The 22365-nt window shown below is 34.6% G+C and overlaps 2 protein-coding genes and 1 long non-coding RNA gene across 7 annotated transcripts; 1 reads left to right on the top strand and 2 right to left on the bottom strand.

Moving 5' to 3' along the window:
• Positions 1-6629: 6629 nt before the first annotated feature.
• LOC135638963 (rop guanine nucleotide exchange factor 3-like) lies at positions 6630-10579 on the top strand. Of its 2 annotated transcripts, none has more exons than XM_065152598.1 (8): positions 6630-7014; positions 7549-7900; positions 7981-8097; positions 8206-8360; positions 8449-8523; positions 8701-8988; positions 9677-10012; positions 10199-10579. In XM_065152598.1, the coding sequence occupies exons 2-8, from the start codon at positions 7582-7584 to the stop codon at positions 10355-10357; spliced, it is 1449 nt and encodes a 482-aa protein (XP_065008670.1). In that variant the 5' UTR covers positions 6630-7014; positions 7549-7581; the 3' UTR covers positions 10358-10579. The 2 variants fall into 2 exon arrangements, with proteins under 2 accessions (XP_065008670.1, XP_065008671.1); XM_065152599.1 differs by lacking the exon at positions 6630-7014 and adding an exon at positions 7040-7310.
• Positions 8982-9743, bottom strand: LOC108952926 (uncharacterized). Its single transcript, XR_001978157.2, has 4 exons — positions 9606-9743; positions 9384-9486; positions 9268-9304; positions 8982-9123 (listed from the first exon to the last, which is right to left on the bottom strand). It is a non-coding gene; the product is annotated as an uncharacterized LOC108952926 (long non-coding RNA).
• Positions 10580-13443: 2864 nt separating the features above from the next.
• Positions 13444-21526, bottom strand: LOC135638962 (uncharacterized). Of its 4 annotated transcripts, none has more exons than XM_065152594.1 (9): positions 21102-21526; positions 20739-20987; positions 20093-20264; positions 19609-19673; positions 15197-16676; positions 15035-15094; positions 14785-14927; positions 14529-14697; positions 13444-14432 (listed from the first exon to the last, which is right to left on the bottom strand). In XM_065152594.1, exons 3-9 carry the CDS (start codon positions 20211-20213, stop codon positions 13855-13857), a joined length of 2616 nt encoding a protein of 871 aa, XP_065008666.1. In that variant the 5' UTR covers positions 20214-20264; positions 20739-20987; positions 21102-21526; the 3' UTR covers positions 13444-13854. The 4 variants fall into 4 exon arrangements, with proteins under 4 accessions (XP_065008666.1, XP_065008665.1, XP_065008667.1 ...); XM_065152593.1 differs by having other exon boundaries at positions 20093-20250; XM_065152595.1 differs by having other exon boundaries at positions 20093-20250; positions 21272-21526.
• Between the last annotated feature and the right edge of the window lie 839 nt (positions 21527-22365).

The raw sequence follows: 22365 nt of genomic DNA, 5'->3' as shown, positions 1-22365 counted from the left end.
TTGTTCTATAAGTTTTGTTAATGTTATTTTGTTGTTTAGTGATTTGAGGAATAATTTTTTAAAGATAAAATAATAAAGAAGTATCAACTTATATCCCCTCACTATTAAAATTAAATTTTAAGATTTTTACTCATTGATTCATCATTTTCTAGAAACAACTCATTTAAATTTTATTTATCCTTTATTTCTATTGTAGCAAATTTTAAATAAGCCAAATTAAGAAGGAAGACAAGTAATAATAAATTATACGTAATTGACTCATTTATATTCATACCCAATATCTTTAAGTTTTACAACTTTATAAATCATAATGATGATATATTATAATTTTTTTAAATATTATAATATTGAGTTGTAATCAGTTTTTTCATTAAGGTGTGTATTAATGATTTATCAATAATTTTTAAATCAATCCTTTAACATTTCAATGCACTAGTTATATTTTATAATGAAATCTAAATATTATTAGTAATTATTAAAATCAGACCTTTTAGATATTTTTGAATCATTTATTTTAATTATTTGTCATACAATAGTTAAGTGTAATCCTTTCAACAAATAAGGTTAATTTCTAACTCGTAGTGTAAAATTCACATGCTTAAGTCATTCATAATAATTTAATCCAAAAAATATAAAGACATTTATAAGAATATAATGAATGAATTATTATTATAATAAAATAAAATAATATTAATAATTTGAATCTTTAAGTAAAAATTAAACTATTGATATCATCAATATTTCATCTTTGAGTAAAATATTAACATATCCAATGTTCACATAACATATTAATATCATTTTATTAAGTTTGAGTATACAATCTAAAACTATAAGGATATCCAAAATAATATTATCCTACCCATCATATAATTATTTAAAGTAAGTTCTCTTTTGGAATTATCTAAATCTCTTGATTATGTATTGCATTGTGAATATTATTATCTTTAATATAAATTTAAGATTAATTTATTTATTAGTCCAAATCATTTTGACGACTACAAGACTAATATAATTTAAAATATTTATTATAATTAATATCTCATAAATCTACCATCGTAAGTCATTTAGACATCTCCTAGTTAAATAAAACTTAGTGACGTAAGTTACAAATAATATTCATAAATTTTTTAAATTTAATTTATATAAAATAATTTAATAATAATAAAATAATAATCATAAAAATAATTAAATATTAATCAGCATAAAAGAAAACTCATGATGACTGTAATCATGATAAACATAAATCATGTCTTTATATAAAATAAATATTATTACATAATTTGAAGCATATACATGTGAATAACTACATAAATATCTGAAAATAATAATTAAAATTTAAGAGCCACACGTAATAAAATTTTATCAATATATCATATGAGAAAACTATAATAGAATTTTATAATTTATATATATATTCTAATTCTATCCGAAATATTAAATTAGGACAATCAACCCTATTTAAATGAACAAGTTGGGAATTGGGCTAAATATCAATCTAATTAGATCAATTAAAATTAAAGTTGACTAAAGTAAAAAAATGAGATTGATTGAATCTAAATCTAATAAAAAACAATTGAGAATCATCCAAAATTGAGGCTCAATCAAAATTAAAATTTGGCCAAATCAAGATAGTCAATACTTTAATTGAGTCAATAACCAGGTGTAATAGGTCAAAAGTAGGCATTGACTAAAGTCAAATTTTGATTAAAATTAAACTATTTAAAATTTAGTCAAAATAAAGTATCGATGAAGTCAAAATTTTGATCAGAATTAAATTAGTCAGAATTCCATCAAAATAAGATATTGTCCAAAGTTAAAATTAAACAATTGTCACAAAGTCAGAATCGAAAGAATAAATTAAAAGAATAGCCTCAGTACAGTGTCAAAAGTAGGGATTTTGGTCAAAATTAAGGTTTTGATGTTTTGTGTCAAAATCAAAAGAGTTGCCCAAATCACACAGCCCAATCGCTGCACGATTGTGGCTTCTCCGTCGTATATGGTCGACGGGTGACCTCAATGGCTATGCTCTCACCGACGAGCAGCATCATCGCTCATACCGCCCCTAACACTACACATCGTCGCTCCTCACCGGTGGCCTCATCACAGCCGGCCAGCCGCTGTTGCCGCACGACCTTCATATCGTGGCGTCCTCTCAACGCGACCAGCGACTGCCCGGCATCCCCTCTTCCTGCCTTACCGACATTGATTCGCACCGCTGCCGACGCTAATCGGTGCAACCAAGCGAGCCCCCTTTTCAGCTCCCTCATGGCAGCGTCTCCTTCGTGAGGGTCGTCATCCACCACCATGCGAAGCGATCTGCGGCGACTTCCTGCGCTGCGCAGTCTATGCCTGCGTCGTCACCGCTCAACTACGCAGTCTATGGCTGCCACAGTGCACAATCGTCCGTCGCTGCACTGCGAACCAGCAAACAACGCTACTGTGCGTCGCCGACCACTGCCGCATAGCCGAGTGACCGCTGCCCCTTGCTGTGCCGATCACTTTCACCGCTCATGATGTCCAGACGAGTGCAACTGAGTTATGAAATGTAATTTATCTAATCAAATTTATAATATATTCTATTTAATTAAATAAAATCATGTAATCTAATATATTCTTATTTTGTCAAGTCGATCTATATATCAAATACATAACCAAAATTGCTTCAACTATTACAAAAAGCAAAAGTGAGGTAAACATAGACTCGGTGACGCTTTTTGAAAGCATAGGATCTACGAGCACTCGACGCTCCAGTATGGTCTATAAATCTGTGCATATGTTATCTTGAATTTAAACTCAAGTATTTTATGTAAGTGATTTATATTCAATAAAATTGTATATCAAATCATCGTAAAATTCTATCAAATATTACGTTAAGTGGCCCAAATAGTAAAAGACATATAAATCCAAATCATCACGTGAAGTTATCACTTGAATGAGTCTTAAAATTATTAGGTGAAAGAGATTATAATACCCCAAGACTTACTTCTAGATCGAAAGTGTATAAAAACTTCAATTAACTTACAAGAATATGACATTTTAAGTTAGTACCTCAAATTCAATAATTATTGATCAATTATCCTATTGAGCCTAGTTGTGATAAATAATAATAATAATAATATACTTAGTATTAGCCGAGACATGTAAATATTAACAAATAACATATCACACCATAAATTCACTTTTAGGTTGGTCTCACATGTATAATACTAAAATTTGATTATGAATTACATTCGTGTCGATATCAAATTCTTAAGAGTGAAGAAAATTAAAAATCTTTATATTTCGTTCTACTTTAGAAGTGGGTGAAAACTAGCTTATAAGGACTTAATTTTTTTGGTTAATGATTCAGAAAAAATAAATCATAAATAGTACGAGAACTAACAAAATATCAAATATGAAGAGCAATCTGAATAGAAAAGATCTTCTTGTGGATGGATTAGAGACACATTATGGTATAGGACTATCATTAAACTAGGTTTAATGTGTATCATGTTATGTTATGATTTGATTTTAAGCTATATTTAATTCTTAATGAGAATATAAAATCTTTTATTGGGGAAATAATACTCTCAAACTTAATCCTATATTCAAAGTAGATAAAGGATTAAATTTGATGATAAGAGTCTATGGATGCAATGTTATTAAGTTGATGAGTTAATTATTGTATCCATATGATAGTTACACGGTTTTGTTGGCAAATCCTTTAATTTTCATATCTTGTGTATATTATTTTCTTGAAATAAGAACAGAAGACTCATTGTCACTGATTGCTTCCCTTTCTTTTTCCACAGTCACGTAATAAGCTTCTTCCCTCAAGCATATGATTAAAAGAAACGTATATATATATATATATATATATATATATATATATAAGCTAGTGGAAAGATCAAGAAGGCCTGACGATTTAAAAGAATGGCTTCTACAAGATCGAGCATTAACATTAGTGCTCGGGATGTCATGCTTGAAAGTTAGGGGCAAGGAATTATATGCCTTGACCTTTAGCAGTTGAAGAGAAAGGACTATTAAGTGACTAAGAATACAAAATAAACATATCATCTTGATGACTATTACTTTAACTAAACATTTTATGCATGTTAATTCCTTGGGTGATTAACATGTTTCTAGGTACCCATCGTGCCAACCTCTGTTTATAATCTCATTATTTTATGTTTCGGCCTTCAAGCATTAGGAATACAACCAGTTTAGAAACAAAGGAACAAATAAGAAATTTCTTTGAATTATTTTTGTCCTTTTTATTGGTTTAAGAATCAGAAGGTATATTAAATTATTTTTGACTTTATTTTTCTCTTTTTCATTTTTTTTTTGTAAAACTAGGAGCTGTTTTCCTTTTCCTCAATTTTTATTTTTCAACCTGAAGGCTAAAGTGGTATCATTTCAAGGGGAAAAAAAAAAGGGAACTTATAAGAAGTTCCTCTGACTTTATTTTTTTTTCTTTTTATTTTCTTTATAAAAGTCAGAAGGTCTATTAAATTCATTTCAAACTTAAGAAGTGATGACATTTTAGGGAGATAATTGTGTTTTATAAACTTTTGACCTTCCATTTGTCAAAGCATAATTGGTATTTTTTTTAGCTAGAATACTTTAAATAAGAAAAAAGAAGGCACACATAAGAAATTCCTCTACTTCATTATCTTTTCTTTCTTTTATTTTTTTTTATCAATTTCAGAAGATCAATTAAATTCGCCTCCAACTTAAGAAGATATGTGATCAACATATGACAATTTAGCAAGAAATTTTTTATCCATTTTATTTATATATTTAAAAATTCATCTGCCAGTTTCTTTCCTTAAATTTCTCCAATTCTATACTCTTAAGTGATAATTTATAGCCACAAATTATTCATTTCAAATGTTACCTATAAAGGTTGGAAAAAAAAGGAATAAAAGAGAATCAGACTCATGGTTGGTCCAATTTAAATATTTGATCAAAGAGTTGGATCTCCTGATTTTTGCAAACCTAAAGAAATAACTCATGCAACAAGATTGAATGGGATTTAAAATGCTTAGAAAATTACAATAATTTCCACTCAGCCCTATTTGTAATAGTTGCTAACCCAATAAAGATTTGTCCTTTAGACACTGGAAAATATCTAAAAGGATGTCAAGATCCTATCATTGTTATCATACATATTTTCATTACAAAACATTGTCAAATTAATCGAGGTTTGGGTGGGTGCACATTAGGCTACATCATTGTAATGTTGGAAAGTCTTCTAAGTTTAGTGTTTATTGTTATTGGATAACAATAATCTCTCTCTCTCTCTCTCTCTCTGTGCATGCTTGGTAGTCTTGGACCCCATCAACATAAAACCTTGTTCGGTGAACTTGAATGGGTCATCTCCGTAACGATCAAAATGCCATATGATATGCACCACTACTTTGCATGACTCATTTCTTAAATACCAATCTAAGGCTCGTTTCTTGGGGAAGAATAATAAATTCACTTGCACACGGAAACGAAAGAAACATAACCATGCAACTCAAATGAGTTGGATCAGCCACGAGTTATGCGGCTCCTCTTGGCTGCGACCATCTCATCACAAAGAATACTAAAACAGGACCAAATATAGCCAAAATCAAAGTCAACCACACTCTTTTCTCTCTTTTTTCATTTACGTTTTTCATTTATATTTTCATATTGGATGTAGCACACACACACACACACATATATATATATATATATATATATATATATATATATATATATATATATATATATATATATATATATATGAGAGAAACTTTGCAGTTATTCTGTGACAAATGCTTAGAATAATGTCATGTGAGCACTGCTCTTCGATACGATTTTTCTTCATCGTGGGTTAGTGCTTGGCTTGTCTACCCACCAAATACAGAGAATATCGAAGGAGAAGAGATCGTGGGAAGCCACAAATTGATCACTACTCCAAGATTCATATATTTTATTCCTCTGAGAGTTCATCCTTTGACTGATGGAATTGTTTATGCAAAGTATGATTGAATCCACTCAATCTGAGGTGTGACATGCTAAATAAATATGTGAACACGACGTTGCAGGAATGTTTCCCCAGGAAAAGAAAATTATTTTGTAACCAACATTCCAAGTCTTCTGTGGATGAACCAACACAAGATTCAAGAAAGCTGTGGCCTGGCCTGGCCTGGAAAAAGCATTTTGAGACTTTTCGTCACCTCTTATCATGACCATAGATGGGAGGGACCCAGTAAAATGATACCAGAGAAGCAGCAGACCACCAAATCAAACACTCGTACACATGTTCTTACTGATGATGATAAATCTCTTGGAGAGTGTTATAGTAATGGTGATCATAAGCCTAGTTCGTGATCTTTTTGAAGATTCACCAAAAGTGACGGTCTACTTACTGACTTAGAAGACCTCTAGAGGCATATTAAGTACAGGGTTCTTCCTACAAATCAACTTCTTGTTTTCTCCATTTTGGGCAATTAACTTTGAAGGTACAGAAGCCATTAATCAACTGATTTGTCAATATAAAACCATGTAATTTCCAGAATATTAAGTCCTTCGAGCCTCATTCTTCCATCAAGATAAGAGTTGGTCCTCCTCTAGCTCTTATATCATGACACCACCCTGTGCAAATACATCCCTTGACTAGGTAGTGTAGAAGCCATCAATCAACTGATTTGTCAATATACAACCATGTAATTTCCAGAATATTGAGTCCTTCGAGCCACATTCTTCCATCAAGATAAGAGGTGGTCCTCCTCTAGCTCTTATATCATGACACCACCCTGTGCAAACACATCCTTCCACTAAGTGCCATTCTGAAGGATTTGCCAACAGGCTATCACCTCCTGTCATCCACTCTGTCATTTGAATCCAAGATTTCCATAGAATCTTAGCAATCCATCTCCTCTGTAAAGAAAAAGAGCTACATACTGTGGAGAAGAGCTTGCAAGCACCAAAAGTTTATGCGAGGGAAAGGCTTCAAACTGATTGCAAAGCACAGAATTCTGGATTTCAAATAACAAAAGAAAGGTAAGTGATAATTCCTTTTCCCCAACGGCATGCTTTTTTCGATTGCCATGCCTGTTACTTTTTGTGTCCTGAAAAGAAGCAGCAGAAGCATCATGTTAGCCTTTGCCTTCGAAATTAGCAAACTGAGTTCTATGAATCTGCTCTAAGATATAGAAAACAAAAGCAAGCCACTTACCACAGCAGAAGCAGCAGTGCTGCTTCTCAACCTGTTGTGTTATCTAGCTTTTATGTAACTGGTTCCAATCAGTGTGGTGGATTCCTGGTTCTCATGAGCAAGGCCTTGCAAGAATAGCTTGGTGAGTTCTATCTGTTTCTTCTAGGATTTGTCAGTCTGCACAACACTGCATAGATCATTTTCATCTAAACTCCCTACAAATGAGTTTGTTCTTTTCTTTGTTGATTACAAGAGAACAGTTTTCCAAGATCTTTAGCATTACCTGTTGTTTCAAATATGGACCATCATAAACAACCAAACACTAAATACCGAGAGCTATTTTCCTTTTATTACCACCATATCTTGTACTTTGATTGCAGGTTTGGCAAATTGGAGTCACTGGAATTCTCTCCATGGATAGTTCCTCAGTGTCTGATGATAACTCGGAGCTGGATTTCCATCCCTCCTCAGATCGGTTGACAAGATCAAACACAGATATGGGATGCTCCACCCCTGGATGCAATTCGATCGACTACAGCCGCACAATCTCCACAGTCTCAACCTACTCTGAGGTCAACGATGAGAACAGCAGCCCATATGATCCCCCTCCGGTTGGATGGCCAATCTCTAAGCTTGTCGGACGGGCATCACCTGATTTAAGCAAACATGGAAGAAAGAAGACTGATGATATGCTCGATTGGAAACCAGGATCTCAAGATATATCACTTTCAGGTAAGTGTACCATATACCATGAATTAGAAGTAGCAACCGTTCCATGCCATACGTTGTTCTGATTTTTCTGTTACCACCAGAGCTTGAGATGATGAAGGAGAAGTTCTCAAAGCTGTTGTTGGGTGAAGACATGTCAGGAGGTGGCAAAGGAGTTTGTTCAGCTGTAGCACTTTCAAATGCCATTACCAACCTCTATGGTAATGATTTACTCACTGCAGTGTCAAATCTTCTTCTCTGTTGTCTCTGAGCCTACAGATAAAGATCTTATCTGCAGCTTTCTAATTTAGCATTTCCTCATATCACAGCTACTGTATTTGGCCACTTCTATAAATTAGAGCCTGTGTCACCTGAAAAGAAGAACATGTGGAGGAGAGAGATGGATTGCCTTTTGTCGGTCTGTGATTACATAGTTGAATTTTTTCCTTCTTCTCAAACCTTGCCAGATGGGACTACTCTTGATGTGAGGATCATTTACCATAAGCAGATCAGTTATCAATTTTCACTGCTAATTTGGCTTTATTTCTGATATAATTTTCTTACCTTTCCAGATCATGGCAACAAGACCAAGATCAGATATCTACTTGAACCTTCCTGCACTTGAAAAGCTAGATGCCATGCTTCTTGTAAGTTTCTGTCACCAATTTTGGTTTTTGATATTTATCAACAAGGAATCAATTAACATGAGAAGCTTCAATCACTGAAAACAGAAACCTTAAAACATGGATAGAAATTCAGACAACATAAGACTAAGAGGAAGAATGCGAGAGATTAGCTTATTGAAAGCTGGTATGATCATGCAGGACATACTGAACAGCTTTAAGAAAACAGAATTCTGGTATGTTGAAGAAGGCAAACAATCACCAAGTGCCTCCTCAAGGTCCTTCCGTCGGGTAGTTCAAAGAAAAGATGAAAAATGGTGGCTGCCTGTCCCATGTGTTCCTGACTCTGGCCTGTCCGAGGAAGCACAGAGGGCATTGCAGAAAAGGCGTGATTGTGCAAATCAAATCCACAAAGCAGCCATGGCCATCAACAATAGCATACTAGCTGAAATGGAAGTCCCAGAGTCATACATGGCATCCCTTCCAAAGGTAAGGTGATCCTTTCAAATTTGCAAATTCACATCTGCATCTAAGAAGTACTAAGTGGATTCTATTGTGAAGATGTAGAGTCTCCAACACCTGCTAACCTTATTACCATTAAGCGCTGGAAGAAAGATTCCCTACCTGCACAAAAACAAAGATTCGAAGAAAGTCACAGAAACACATATTTCTTTCATGTTTCATTTCAAATTTGCAAATTCACATCTGCATCTAAGAAATATTAACTGGATTGTATTATGAAGATGTAGAGTCTTAACACCTGCTAACCTTGTTACCATTAAGTACTGGAAGAAAGATCCCCTCCCTGCACGTAAACAAAGATTAGAAGAAAGTCACAGAAACACATATTTCTTTCATGTTTCCTTTCAAATTAGCAAAATCACCTCTGCGTCTAAGAGATATTAAGTAGATTTGTATCATGAAGATGTAGAGTCTCAACACCTGCTAAACTCATTACCACTATGTGCTGGAAGAAAGATCCCCTCCCTGCATGAAACAAAGATTAAAAGAAAGTCACAGAAACAAATATTTCTTTCATGTTTCCTTATTAAGATTCAAGAAAAATAGACCCTCTTGACAGATCGTGATGGAGATGAAACATGCACCTGAATAGGCAGTAAGACCAAAGTTTGGTTCGTCAGTTAATGCTGATGGATATCTGGTTTTCATTCTTCAGAGTGGCAGATTAGGTGTAGGAGATTCAATCTACCGCTACATGTCAACAATAGAGCCCTTCTCTCCAGATCATCTTCTTGATGGCCTCAATATATCTTCAGAACATGATGCACTTGAGATAGCAGACCGTGTGGAGGCTTCAATGCATGTATGGTGGCGAAAGGCAAGCATGCATACTTCCAAGTCATCATGGGATATGGTCAAGGATCTGGTGGCTGATGAAAACAAAAATCAGATACTTGCATCTAAAGCAGAGACTCTCCTGCTATGTTTGAAACAAAGATACCCTGGCCTGTCACAGACAACTCTAGATACCAGCAAAATCCAGTACAATAAGGTAAGGACTTGAGGCTCATCAAATTTATTGCACCTAATAATGTTCACAGTTCGCATCAGTATCATAGTAGCTGTTGGTACAAAATGTGGCTAGCATCATCTTATATATAACTTAACTCATAATCATCAACCCAAATATATTGTGCACAATAAGCATTAAGATTACTATGTTTTGCTTTTCTTGCAGGATGTTGGACAAGCAATTCTTGAGAGTTACTCAAGGGTACTGGAAGGTTTAGCATTCAACATTGTTGCATGGATCAATGACGTTCTTTTTGTGGATGCATCTGTTAGAAAACGGTTAAGAGCAACTCAACAACGAAGTCAAAAAGAGAGTCTTCTTTAATACTTTGGCTATTCGTTGACTTCATAGATGTAGTACTGACCATAGAAGTAAAGGATTTCTTTGACCCTGAAACACCATAACTTGTAATGGTATAATCATTTGTTGTCTGACCGACAACATTCAAAGAACTATTATTTTCATTTTGAAGATTTGTATCCTATGACTAAATTCAGTATCCAAGTAGGATTAAAATGTATCTCACTTTATGTGTCTTGTACAGCATGTCTCTGGTTGCAAACACAATGGAAGCACATTGAACTGGAGTATGAATTTTAGTTCTGGGAACTAAGGTTCAAAATTATAAAAATCATACTCCTGATTCATTTATGACTATTAAAGTTATCCATTTAAAGGAAAATAATCAAACATGAACCAAAAACCAAAAATAATCATAGCGATTCAGGGGACAATGTGGCCTCTTTCATTAAATTGCATGTAAATTGCCTAAATTAACCACAAATCAAGATTCCCATTTTAAAACTTGCTGAAAATGGATACTAATATGTTCGAAACTATCACACCACTATTACTAATAAGTTCCACACAGACATACAAAACATTTATCTTAATATAACTGCAGAAATGGCCCTAGATATAAAATGTATTTGGACAAAGTTTCTACATTCGGAAAAAGGCAACAAATTGAACTGCACAATGGCCTTAGATATTCAATACAACAAACCTCGGGTATCTTCAATCTCAAACATCCCTAGTGGGCTCTCAACTCTGAAGCTCATCTTCTTGCTAACCTGAACAGGACTCACTGTTTCTGCCATTTTTAAAGAGCTCAGGACTCTAATTCTCTCTCTACTTCTGTTGTAATTTCTCTTTTTGATGGTTAATGATTAGTGCTCTTTCTTTTTCTAAAAAAAAAAAAGAACATTAAGCATGAGTTTAGTAACCAAAATTAGGAACAAAATCCTTTTTTTTCAGAAAGAGAAAACTATATTAGTGTTTCAAAAGTCTACAAAAGGACTTATTAAGGTCACTACAAAAAATGGATGTAAGATCCAAAGGAAACTGCTCCTTCCAAAACATGTCATTCTCCAGCGTGCATGACATAAGCAGGCATACGACCATAAGTGTGCCTTAAAGCAAAGAGCTTTTTGTCCAGTGTGCATGCCTGCAATATTTGCGGAGCAAATGAATGTGGCAGCCAGTGATGCAGCATAACTCTCTTCCACACAATGAACATGTTAATTTACGTTTGTTGAGGTCTGTTTTAGGTCAACATAAATCAGAGGGTGCTCCTATCAGAATGAGGGTCACAACCACATGCAGGGGTGGCAATTTCAGAGACTGAATGAATCCCGGGACATTGAACGCATTTGCTGCTTAGTGTTTTCTTTTGACTCTTTTCTTGATTGATTACCAGCCCATGACGCATAAAAAAGGAAATTGGTGCCTATTCAGCTCAAGAAAACTAACAAAACAAGACAAACAACTCAAAATGCAGTCCAACTCAAGAAAGGAGGTCGCTTTGCTCCAGGAAAATCTCAGACGACAAACAAACCGATGCGAAACGAATTCCCAGAGAAAACAACAGCTAAATTCCACACTAAGCACATCAACCAGAAGGCCCAGAACACAAACCAGCTTAAACAATCACTTCAATTAACCTCCAATTCCGGTGCATAAAACCCAGCTCAGCGTCGAAAATATTCAATAACAGGAAAGCTAAGGACAACGACGAATAGAACAAGAGCCTCACCCGGTTTAGAACAAGAATCCCTTTTCCTATTCGCCATTGCGCGGGGGATAAACCCAAAGAACCAGAGCCAAAACTTCAGCATCTCAGAAACCCTTAACTCGACGGAAAACGAATTCAATATATCGACTTCAAAAGTGTTTTTATGTTTTCCGAAGAGACGCCATCCTTTTCGAGTGTAGTTTGGCATTGTTGTCAAATACAGAAACGAGGTGTTTTCAATTTCTGTTCATGGTCACCTAATAATTAAGAAACTTTAGAAATAAAAAATCGAAAAAGAAAATAATTAAAAACAATTGCGAGGATTATTCACATAAAACAAACAACATTTTTAGGGGTTGTGGGCTTAACTGGGGAAATTTGCTGAAAGTGATTTGTTTCAATGATTAGCAAATAATGGAACTAGTTATATTGTACTTCTCATTTATAAGTTCTTTAAATTGATCTATATTTCCATTAATGATATTATTTTGAAGCTCGAGGAAGATTTGATGGTGGATGAACTTTCATGGAGTGGAAGTTTGCCCTCTTTTCCAAGCCCCACGAGTTGCATGGGATTTTACGGCAATGCAGAAAACATCACATTCCATAGCCTTGAATTGGATGTACCAAAACATCTGAATGCATCATACAGTGGTAAATTTACCTCTTAGAATGTCCAACTTATATTAGCTGTTAAACCTTTCTACTGACTAGTGGTACTTGGAGGCCTTGCATCTTACTTTGTCTTTTAATTTCAGGCACTGAGACTTCGAATCCAGTATTACCTGCGTCTCTTTGTAGGCAATCAAGTGAAGGAGAAGATCTGAGCTTGTGGTTGCAGGAAGACATCTTGGTGAAGTGATATAACGTAAGGTGTTCTGTTCTAATGGCCCTAATATTAAGAGGCCATTAGATGCGTTAATACAGTTGGTTGTACAGGGGCAGCCCTATCAGGCAATGCCTTCTAGTGTTTGCACTTGGAGGTACAGTGGTGCCAAGAACATCTGCATGGAGGCAACCCACACCAAACATCTGTGCCTGGAGGTGGAAGGATACAAGAATTCATCTGTCTCCTTAGGCAAGAATTATACTATCATTTGCATCTTAGCTAGCAATAATCTGGTGTTAATTGGGAGTAATTGTTCATTGATGCATTATCTGATGGTGGGTGATAAACGCGACCACAGAAAATATGATAACTTTGCAAGTACTTAGATGAAACAAAGAAAAAGAGGTATAATTATGGCAACTGACTAATTCCCATAGTATAAAAACACAGGCTTTTAAAAGAGGTATAATTAGTCAGAAAGAAAGAATATTAAGAATGATGCAAGAGTTGTGAAGAAAGAATATAAAGAGAGCACATCTGATCCAGGCACAAATTTTACACCAGTGCTTTTCAATTTGTGATCCTTTCCAAAACAAAAAGCACATATCAACTCATAATTTGTGATAAATGTATGTTTCTAAACCAATATACAGCTGGCACTGGTGTTCTTGGAGGAAATCTTAGGTAGTAACTCCAACTCCAGGTATTTCCAGATTATTGCCAATGGTATTACTTACAAAAGTAATTACAGACACTTCAACTCCTTTCAATCTTCACAACAATCTGCATTAAAAGAAGAACCTAGAAGTACAAATAACTATGAGGTCGCTATGTGTGAACCTCTAACTGACATGGGTGGAAAACACCCCAATCTTTGCTAGAGATCCTAGAGGTCTTCCAATCAGATTCCAGTAACAACTTTAACTGCATACATTTGTGTGTACTATAAAAAGATGAAATGCCCAAAGAACCTGGAGTTCAAAACCACATGTCGTAAACAGTTTCTTCGATTAGATCATCTAAGATGGAATCGCATATCTCACACGTCATGTTCTTGGTTTCAGATTGGAGGTTCATCCAACTTCTATGCTCCAAATCTTTATTTATTATTTGATCTAATGTGTTCAGGAACTGCAAATGAAGATGCCGATCAACACCCTTATAAACTTCTTGAATTAAGCTTTCCCCCAGAGGAGCAAGCAGAAAATTTCGCTTGATAAAAGATAGCCCTGGGGTATAACTTGAAAACTTCTCTTGTATCTCGACAAGGACTTCATTGATGCAATCAAAGAGAAGCTTAGAATTGTCTTGCGGGAAGAAAGAAAAGATCTCCACTCCATCAAATAAAGATGGTTCGAGTAAATGGTCTGTTACATCCCATCTCTCTAAGAGTTCGTTCATCAGGCCTGAGGCTCCCAAGATAACTCTTATATAATCATACATAGCTTGATTGATATGAAGACGATCTCTGTCCTTCACATCTGGCAAGGTTATAATTCTCAAATAATTGTCACTGTCTTCATAACTAATTCGTCGATTTTGTTTTTGCATGACATCTGCAGATGGGCAAGAAATTCAAGTTAATCCAAAAGGATAAACCAAAGATGTGTGAACAAATATCTTAATACTTCTCAATATCTGTCAGATCATACAGTGTTCTAGTTTAGAGGACTCGGGGCTGGTAATATCTTCCGACAAGAATGTGTCAAGAATGGATACTGAATTTAGTTGATCTGGTTTTTCAGTGGTGCTTTCAGAATCTGATGAATTTTCTCCAACAAAGGAACTTGGCAAGGTTAGTGACCTCTCTTCAGATGAACCCTAGTAAAATGATGGTATAATTTTAAAGAATCAACATTTTTAATTGAAGGTGGTGTTATAATGTATTTTATTAAACTCCTTGCTTACCATTTCTTGTAATGTATAAGACTCTTCTTCTTCTTCACATATTTTACTTACAACAATTGGCTCATTTGTCTCCAATGGTACATCCATCTGCTTAATGTTCGCAATGCTCTTGGTAGCAGCTGCTCCCAGGATCTCTCTGCTTCCTGTAAAGCAATTTGATAAACAATAAATTTCATATTATAAAATTGCACAAAACCTATCCTCAGTGGATCTCATTTAAATATATGGAAAAGCTTTCCAGGAAAACTACCTTTGTTGTTCAAGTCTTCTCCAATGTATGATATGTCCTGCATATTGGTATCAATGAGATCTGTATTTAAGACAATGAACTGTAAAACATCAGTTGGTATGCTCAGAGAGCAAGATGAAAAATCCAACTTTGCTCTTGACTGGCCTAAAGTATTGGCAGCACCTTCTTGCTTCAAGTGTTGTAAGGAGGAATCTCCTGTCTCCTCAGGTGGCATAGTGAGCTCATTGTCTCTTTGAGGATTGGATATAGGACATAATTCATTGAATCTTGAGAGAGAAAGTACTCTCTCCAAAGATTCTAAAACTTGGACCTTAGGCAAACTGTCTACTTTGGTGTCTAGCATCTCAGCAAGATGCTTCTTGGCTTCTTCATATATCAAAGACTGTGATCTCGAGGAAGAAACACAACTGTTGATTTGAACTTTACATTGTTCTGAATTGTTTTTCTCATCTTTTCTCTTGTCAATGGAATAACATCCAGATAGCTTTGTAATATCAAAAGAAGAACTGCTTGCTGAGCCCGATATCGTTGTTTCACTATTCATCATTTTACATGTAGCAACAGGAATTTTGTGAAGAATACCATCCATGGATATTATGTGTCGTGATTTTTTGCTCTCACCAATTATACGCCGGAGTCTTCTTTTGATTTCTTGAAGGGAAAAATGAAATCTGTCTTTATCATGCATTTGAACATCATGAGATTGAGTTGAAGTGCTTGTACTTATAACAGAACAATTTTGATTTCGTACTGCATATGGCTTCAGATCAACAATTCTGTTTAAACCATTGGAACTTGGACTTTCATTGGATGTTCCCATTGACTTGACTTTCTTCCAGGAAAAACTGTATTTTTTCTGTTTGTGGAACAATTGATTTCTGTTTGATTCTTCGCATTTCCCTTTACTATGATCCTGTTCCCCTGATGACTGAACATTCTCTAAACATTTATCTGATTCCAGTTTGGATACTTTCCCTACCTGAGTAATGTGAAGACATTGTATATGTTTAAGCAAAAGTGATTCTGGATCTTCAAGAAGCTTCAGAAACAACTCCTTATCTGAATTCAAGGTGTATAATGCATTGATGAATTCTTTGGAATGGATAATGCATCGTCCATCAAGTTGGTTTTCAACCATTGACTTCTGACTTATAATGGCCTGCGCAACATCTGCTAGTGTCTTTTGAAAGAAAGAGATCTTTTGATCAAGATGATCATCAAGTTCATCAAGATGGCTATCAATCTTTTGACCAATACTTCCTGAGGCAGGAAGAAAGTAAAACTTTTTTTTCGATTCTGCATGAATTTCTTGACATGTATAACTGTATAACTCTATCAAAAATGAAGCAAGGTCAAAGTTGAGCAAAGATTTTTCAGTTAGATCCATACTATCAGACTGATGACCAACAAAGCCAGGAGAATCAGCCAGATTGTTCATCTGAGCATCTGAAATTACCTTCAATTTCTCGCTTCTCTTATAATTTTTCTCAGGATGGAACTTATTTTGCAATTTAGATGTTACTCTTTGTGCTTCTTCATTTGTAATCTTCTTTTCGGGACGTTGAAACATCTCTTCCTCCATATGTACTTTCACACTCATTTTACCCAAATCAACCTGATCTTCTCTGATTTCATCAACAAGCTGAAAAATATTGGTTTCATGGATAATTGTCTTCAATCTTGGTTTCTCTAAAATTAACATTTGAAATCTTGAAAAAAATAATGTAGCATCCAGTACTCAAAAAATTCATTTCTCCAAGTTTTTATCACAATTACTTGCAAAGATTCTTGGCAGTCGATACTCAAAAGGTTTGTTGTAGAAACTTAACGAGATTAATGTCTCATTTTCTGGAGAAGGTCTTATAGAAACAACAGATTGAGCTTCATAAGAGATTCTTCATTTGCTTTCCAATGATTTCTAGTATATTTTTAAGTACAAAGGGAAATATTGTAAAGTTTTATAAACAATGAAGAGATTGAATAAAGAATATTAATCTCATTAGGTTGATTCAAATTGGTGAGATCAACATTATTTTTATGCTTCAAGGCTCAAGCAATTGCCAGCTCCTTTATGAACTGAAAGTACCTTCTTCGGAAATTTCCTAAATCTAGCTTTTCACCAAGTTTTTCCAAAATATGTCATTCAGATTCCATTTTTGGTGCTATTTAAATGATTTCTCCTTGTCATCATCTTTACGAGTATATACATACTTCATGAGATTATTAGTCTATTATTTTCCCAAAATTTTCCAGAATATGTCAACAAAAATGTATTTTGAGAATTTAACCACTAGATACGCTTTGCAGTTCCTATTAAAATGAAAAAGATAACTGATTAGACATATTTAGAAAGTTTTTATATATTCCTTATAGACAACCAGATTTAGTAAAACATCATTTATTTAATCGCTCATGGAGTATCTAATAGATGTCATAACTAATGAAAATTTTAATATATGATTAATTATTAACTTAAAAAGATATGAAAGGGAAGCTAAAAGGTTTTATGTTGCAAGGTTTGACGTTTCGAAGCATACCACTCAGTATGGATAGTACATACCGGTTTGATAGAAGATTGATATGGGCGGTACATCGATACATCCCAATGTACCATATGTCAGTATGCTGGGTATAACTCGGTACATACCATACCAACAGCTGGTCGGTACACCGATACAGATTGGTAATGCGAACCATGATATGTGGTAGGAAAAACTAGACCCGATCAACTGCAGTATCTTGTATGATGTCAAATCAAAATAAACAAGTGAAAAATGATGGAAAAAAATGAACAATAAGGATATTTAACATATCTTAGTAGTAATTGGCATGGAATGTTATATTATCTGAAGAAAAAAAAAAATCCTTAACGAGTTTCTTCATTGGAAGAGGAGAATCTTCTGCTGTGGGACAATTCCTTAAAGTTAGTATGCAATTTCGAATGGTACCGCCCGATACGGGCAGTACGTACCGGTCCGACAGCATACCGGTACGCGGACCGCCCGCTACCGGACGGACCTGTAATAGTGCTACAATGCTACAGTAAGAGGAAATTGCTCGGTAAGCCCTGGTGTACCGTTTGGTACGCTCTGGTGTACCGCTCGGTACGTCGATACCGTACCGTACCGAGCCAACCTCGAAACACCGGTACGGTACAGTATTGCATACCTTACCTTAAATATCATCTTTTTGTGATACATGATGTAATCATAACTTGGATATTACAACACCAGAAAAAGTCACACCGATAAAATGATAAGAATCTCTTGGTTATGTGGTTCAAGAAAATGTCATATAAAGATATTAAAATGAAATTGATGGCTGACGTAGGCAATTGCCTTCTTTTCATCAAGCTAAAAGACTGAAAACTTCTAATTGTATCTTGTCCCAACTTATTCGGTACTTGGTAAGTGACAGTCCCACATCGACCCTTTGGTAGCAGGCAGCTAAGAGCCTGATCCATCCCCTCACCATATTGTATCAGAGAACATGGTTTGATTTGGACAAGTTGTGGCGGAGTCCCATAATTAAGACAAATGATATAAAACTGGTTTTCTGACACAACAGCTGCTACCTTCTATCCCATGTATTTAGAGCAAAAACCAATAAGAAAGTATGATAACTAACTTCCAAGTTTGCATAATAGAATTGATAGCATGTGCTATGTGGTTAATGAAAACTTCAAGGTGGTCTGAGCAATCACATGGAATGCTCACATAGGGAACCATGATCAAATTCCTGATGCACTGGTCACTATCTTTGGATGCATTTAAATGTTGTGATCAAGTTCTTACAATTGCACAAGGGAAGTTGCTAAATACCAATTTGTGAGTGAGTTGACGGTCCAACATGAAGAAGTTGGGGATGGTAAACAACTAGTATATACATGAAGGACATGAAGATTTGATGGCTTAAGTTTGTGACAAATAATGTCCTTATGTGAGTGAGCCTTTGCTAGCAGGCTAACAAGAGATCAAACAAAAGCAAACAAACCGAACAGAATTAAAATGACAAATGAAGGGATCACCAATGCAATTAGGACAGACTGATTCTCGTTTTGTCAGCAAGCAGATCTAATATACAAATATGGGTAACAATGAAGTCATACACAGAAAGTCTCTTAAAATCCATCGGAGAGCATGCATTTAGTCTCCATTTGTAGTCATTTTCTGTTCCAAATATAGTTCTACAACTTCTTCCAACCCAATCCTTGATTTGGTTTAGTACAAATTGTGCTAGGTAAAGCATCAAAGTAAAAGGATTGAAAGGTTCCCTCAATAAGAGAAAGGATAGAAGGTTGTAGCACAAACATTATTGCCCAATCTTATTAAAGTGAATTGTATCTAGCTATACACTGAATTGAACACCTATACCTGACTAAGTAATATTGCTTCAATTTTCAGACCTTAATTATAGACAAAAATTACCCTACAGAATTTGTAACATCCCCTGGATTTTGCATGACAAAACAATAAATAAATTATAAATTGTCAGAAAAGTATCACGAAGTAAGCTTAGTTTAAAGATAAGTGCCGTCCACAATTTCTATAGAATGACAAATTTACTGAACTTACACTGCCTTTGTGTCTATTCTGGAAATTTCTAAGTGAATCAAGTTTGATTTTCGAATATCCACTGCCTGCACAAGATAAAATAACAGTTATAACTTCCTAAATCTTAATAATATAATAATGTCACCATTGGAAATCAAACAATTTTATCTGCATCTTGTACAAATAAATATATATGAGTGGAGACCTTAATTTTTATTACTGCTCAACAATGTAGAATCATGTAACAGTAACAGAGCCTGTGTCCCTGAGAACTTAAAATTTATCACATGGTGAGTCAGAACCTTTTCTAGAGGCACAACATAGAGCAATTATTTGTAAATGCAAGCATTGTTGCACTACCAAAACAAGAAAAGAATTCAGATAAATTATTACAAGGCATTGACTAACTAATAAACAGTATATAATTCGAACTTTCGAAGATTCTTGAGAGCTTAGAAAATAACATATTCTGTTAACAAAGCTGTCTTAAGAAGAAAATTATTACCAGCATTTCTGATGTTCCCATGTTTCTTATCTGAAAGGAACTTTTGAGCTATCAAACCCCACATACATCCAACATTGTCCCTTCGAGATTGTGATTGTCTTCTATAGGATGTTTTTGTCATAATTGAAGTCCTGATTTTGCTCAAAGAAGATGGCCCTCTAACATTGAGGAACTAAATGAATGAGTCAGAAAGAAATAAAAGAATGAGATTGAACAGATTTTGCAACAAAGAAATTAGTGAAATAAATGCATATGAAGCAACCATTAGTTCGAAAAAAATATTGATGGACTCAAAGCTCATGTCAGGTCAAGAGTCAAAATATTATTGACTTTCAGAAATAACAAGGTGAACCTATATTTACTAACCTAATAACTGAAAATATTAGCAAGCGTTCTCCTAATATGAGAAAACCAAAGAATTTTCACATCTTTGTGAGTCAATACTGCTATCTTGAAGAAGTATTTGGAATGTTCATAATGTTCTATTCAGTGAATACAAACCATGCATTCCTTTTGATAGTTAATGACAAAAGCTGGTTATACTACATAACCTTCATTCTGAGATGAGCTTCCAATCTTAGACTAGTGTTATAACTCATCAAAAAACACAAACTAACACAATTGCTATAATTAAAAGAAAAAGTACCTCAAATTAAGCACCAACTCCAAATTGGGCAGAACTGTCAGGATGGCAAGTCTGAAAGGAGATGAAAGCTCACAATTTCCAGTTTCTAAATTTCACCCCTTCAGAACTTCCAGAGTTGTCGAATATGATCTGTTTTAGTTCTCCTGTTGAAGAAAGGAATAAGATCTTGCCCTACCGACGTGCCAAGCTCCACATGTCAGCCCTGTAAGCCAAATTCCTTTTATTCTGGAAAGGACCCGTGAGCCAAAACTGTAAAGTAAAGCAATTGAAACCTCAATCAGGTTATTTCCAGTTGAAACAAATTTCAGTTTGGAGCTTTTACAGAAAAGAAAACTGCATATTGTACTAGAGATCCAATCTAACCCAAAGTGAATCTCTACGTCAGAGAACGACATATGTAAATTGTTGGAACAAAGTTTCTTTTCTCCTCCAACTGGTCAAATTCAAGAAATTTTAACATGGGATAGGTTGAAAGCAGGCAAAGTTGCCATCTTTTCCCGGCTCAAAAAACCCAAGTTAAAGAATACACGAACGAGGATCAAACTTCGCCTCTTTCCAGCTCTGTAGCTGATAAAAGCGTCATCCTTGTGCTTCTTCCGCGATTCCTCTACAATCGAGATGACGAGGAAAGTGTAAAGAACCTAAACAAGTGCTTCACGGCCAACACTTCATGGCGACCCGCGGCACCGCCATAAGAAGCGTGGGAGGACGGGATGCGGAGCGTTCTGGGAAGATACAAGGAAAGAAAAGCGGAAAGCGTTTCTCTCATTGGAGGAATCGTCCGGGTCGTGGAAAAGGTGGCAAAGCATCCACCATCATTCCCGTTTCCGTTCCTTTTTAATGGGCTAATTAAATATTATTTTTTTAATTAATTATTTTTAAAATTTATATTAAGATCTTTATATTTATAAAAATAAAATATTTTATTTTATTTTTTGGTTTTATAGATAAAAATATCATACTATTAAATTATTATAGATAAAAATTGAACTCTGCCTGACTTCAGTTTATTATCTCATATCTACTTATAAAAGATAATATGAATATATTTAAAGTTAAATTAGTATTATTATCATTTTCATTGAGTTAGACGTTTTCTTTTGTTCCACGAACTTGTCTAAACTTGTCTACGATATTATTTTTTAGTAAATTCTATTATTAATATTTAAATTATTTTGGCGCTACTTCTTTAAATAATTCTTCGGTGAGATTAAGAAGTACCAACTACTCTGCATTAGAATTTTTCTACCATCGAAACTTATGAAAAGGAATCATTTGTTATATTGAATGAGGACGAAATGGATATCGAAGATTTTGTTGCTTTGGTCATTAATTTTTGGCAGTCTATTCCTTTGATTATTTTTGTCATCTATGTCTCTTTCTAAATATGTCTTTCAACGAGGCAAGATTATATTAAATCAGATAAAGAAAGAAACAAATAAAGATTTCTATCGATGGTCGCCATGTTATAGCCATTAAGATAATTTAAGACAATGATGACAAACCAATAGTAGACCTGTTTTACTTTTTGGTAAGTAATGTTTATCATAATTGTGTAATATAAGCATAGCTTGTGCACATGAATCATTATAAGTGAGGGAATTTTGCATGTAAAGACATAGTAGAA

Source organism: Musa acuminata, chromosome BXJ3-5, assembly GCF_036884655.1.
Source record: "Musa acuminata AAA Group cultivar baxijiao chromosome BXJ3-5, Cavendish_Baxijiao_AAA, whole genome shotgun sequence".
In the NCBI taxonomy this organism is placed as follows: Eukaryota; Viridiplantae; Streptophyta; class Magnoliopsida; order Zingiberales; family Musaceae; genus Musa; species Musa acuminata.
Note: the sequence above shows the minus strand (reverse complement) of the source record. Positions and strands in the feature narration are given on the sequence as shown.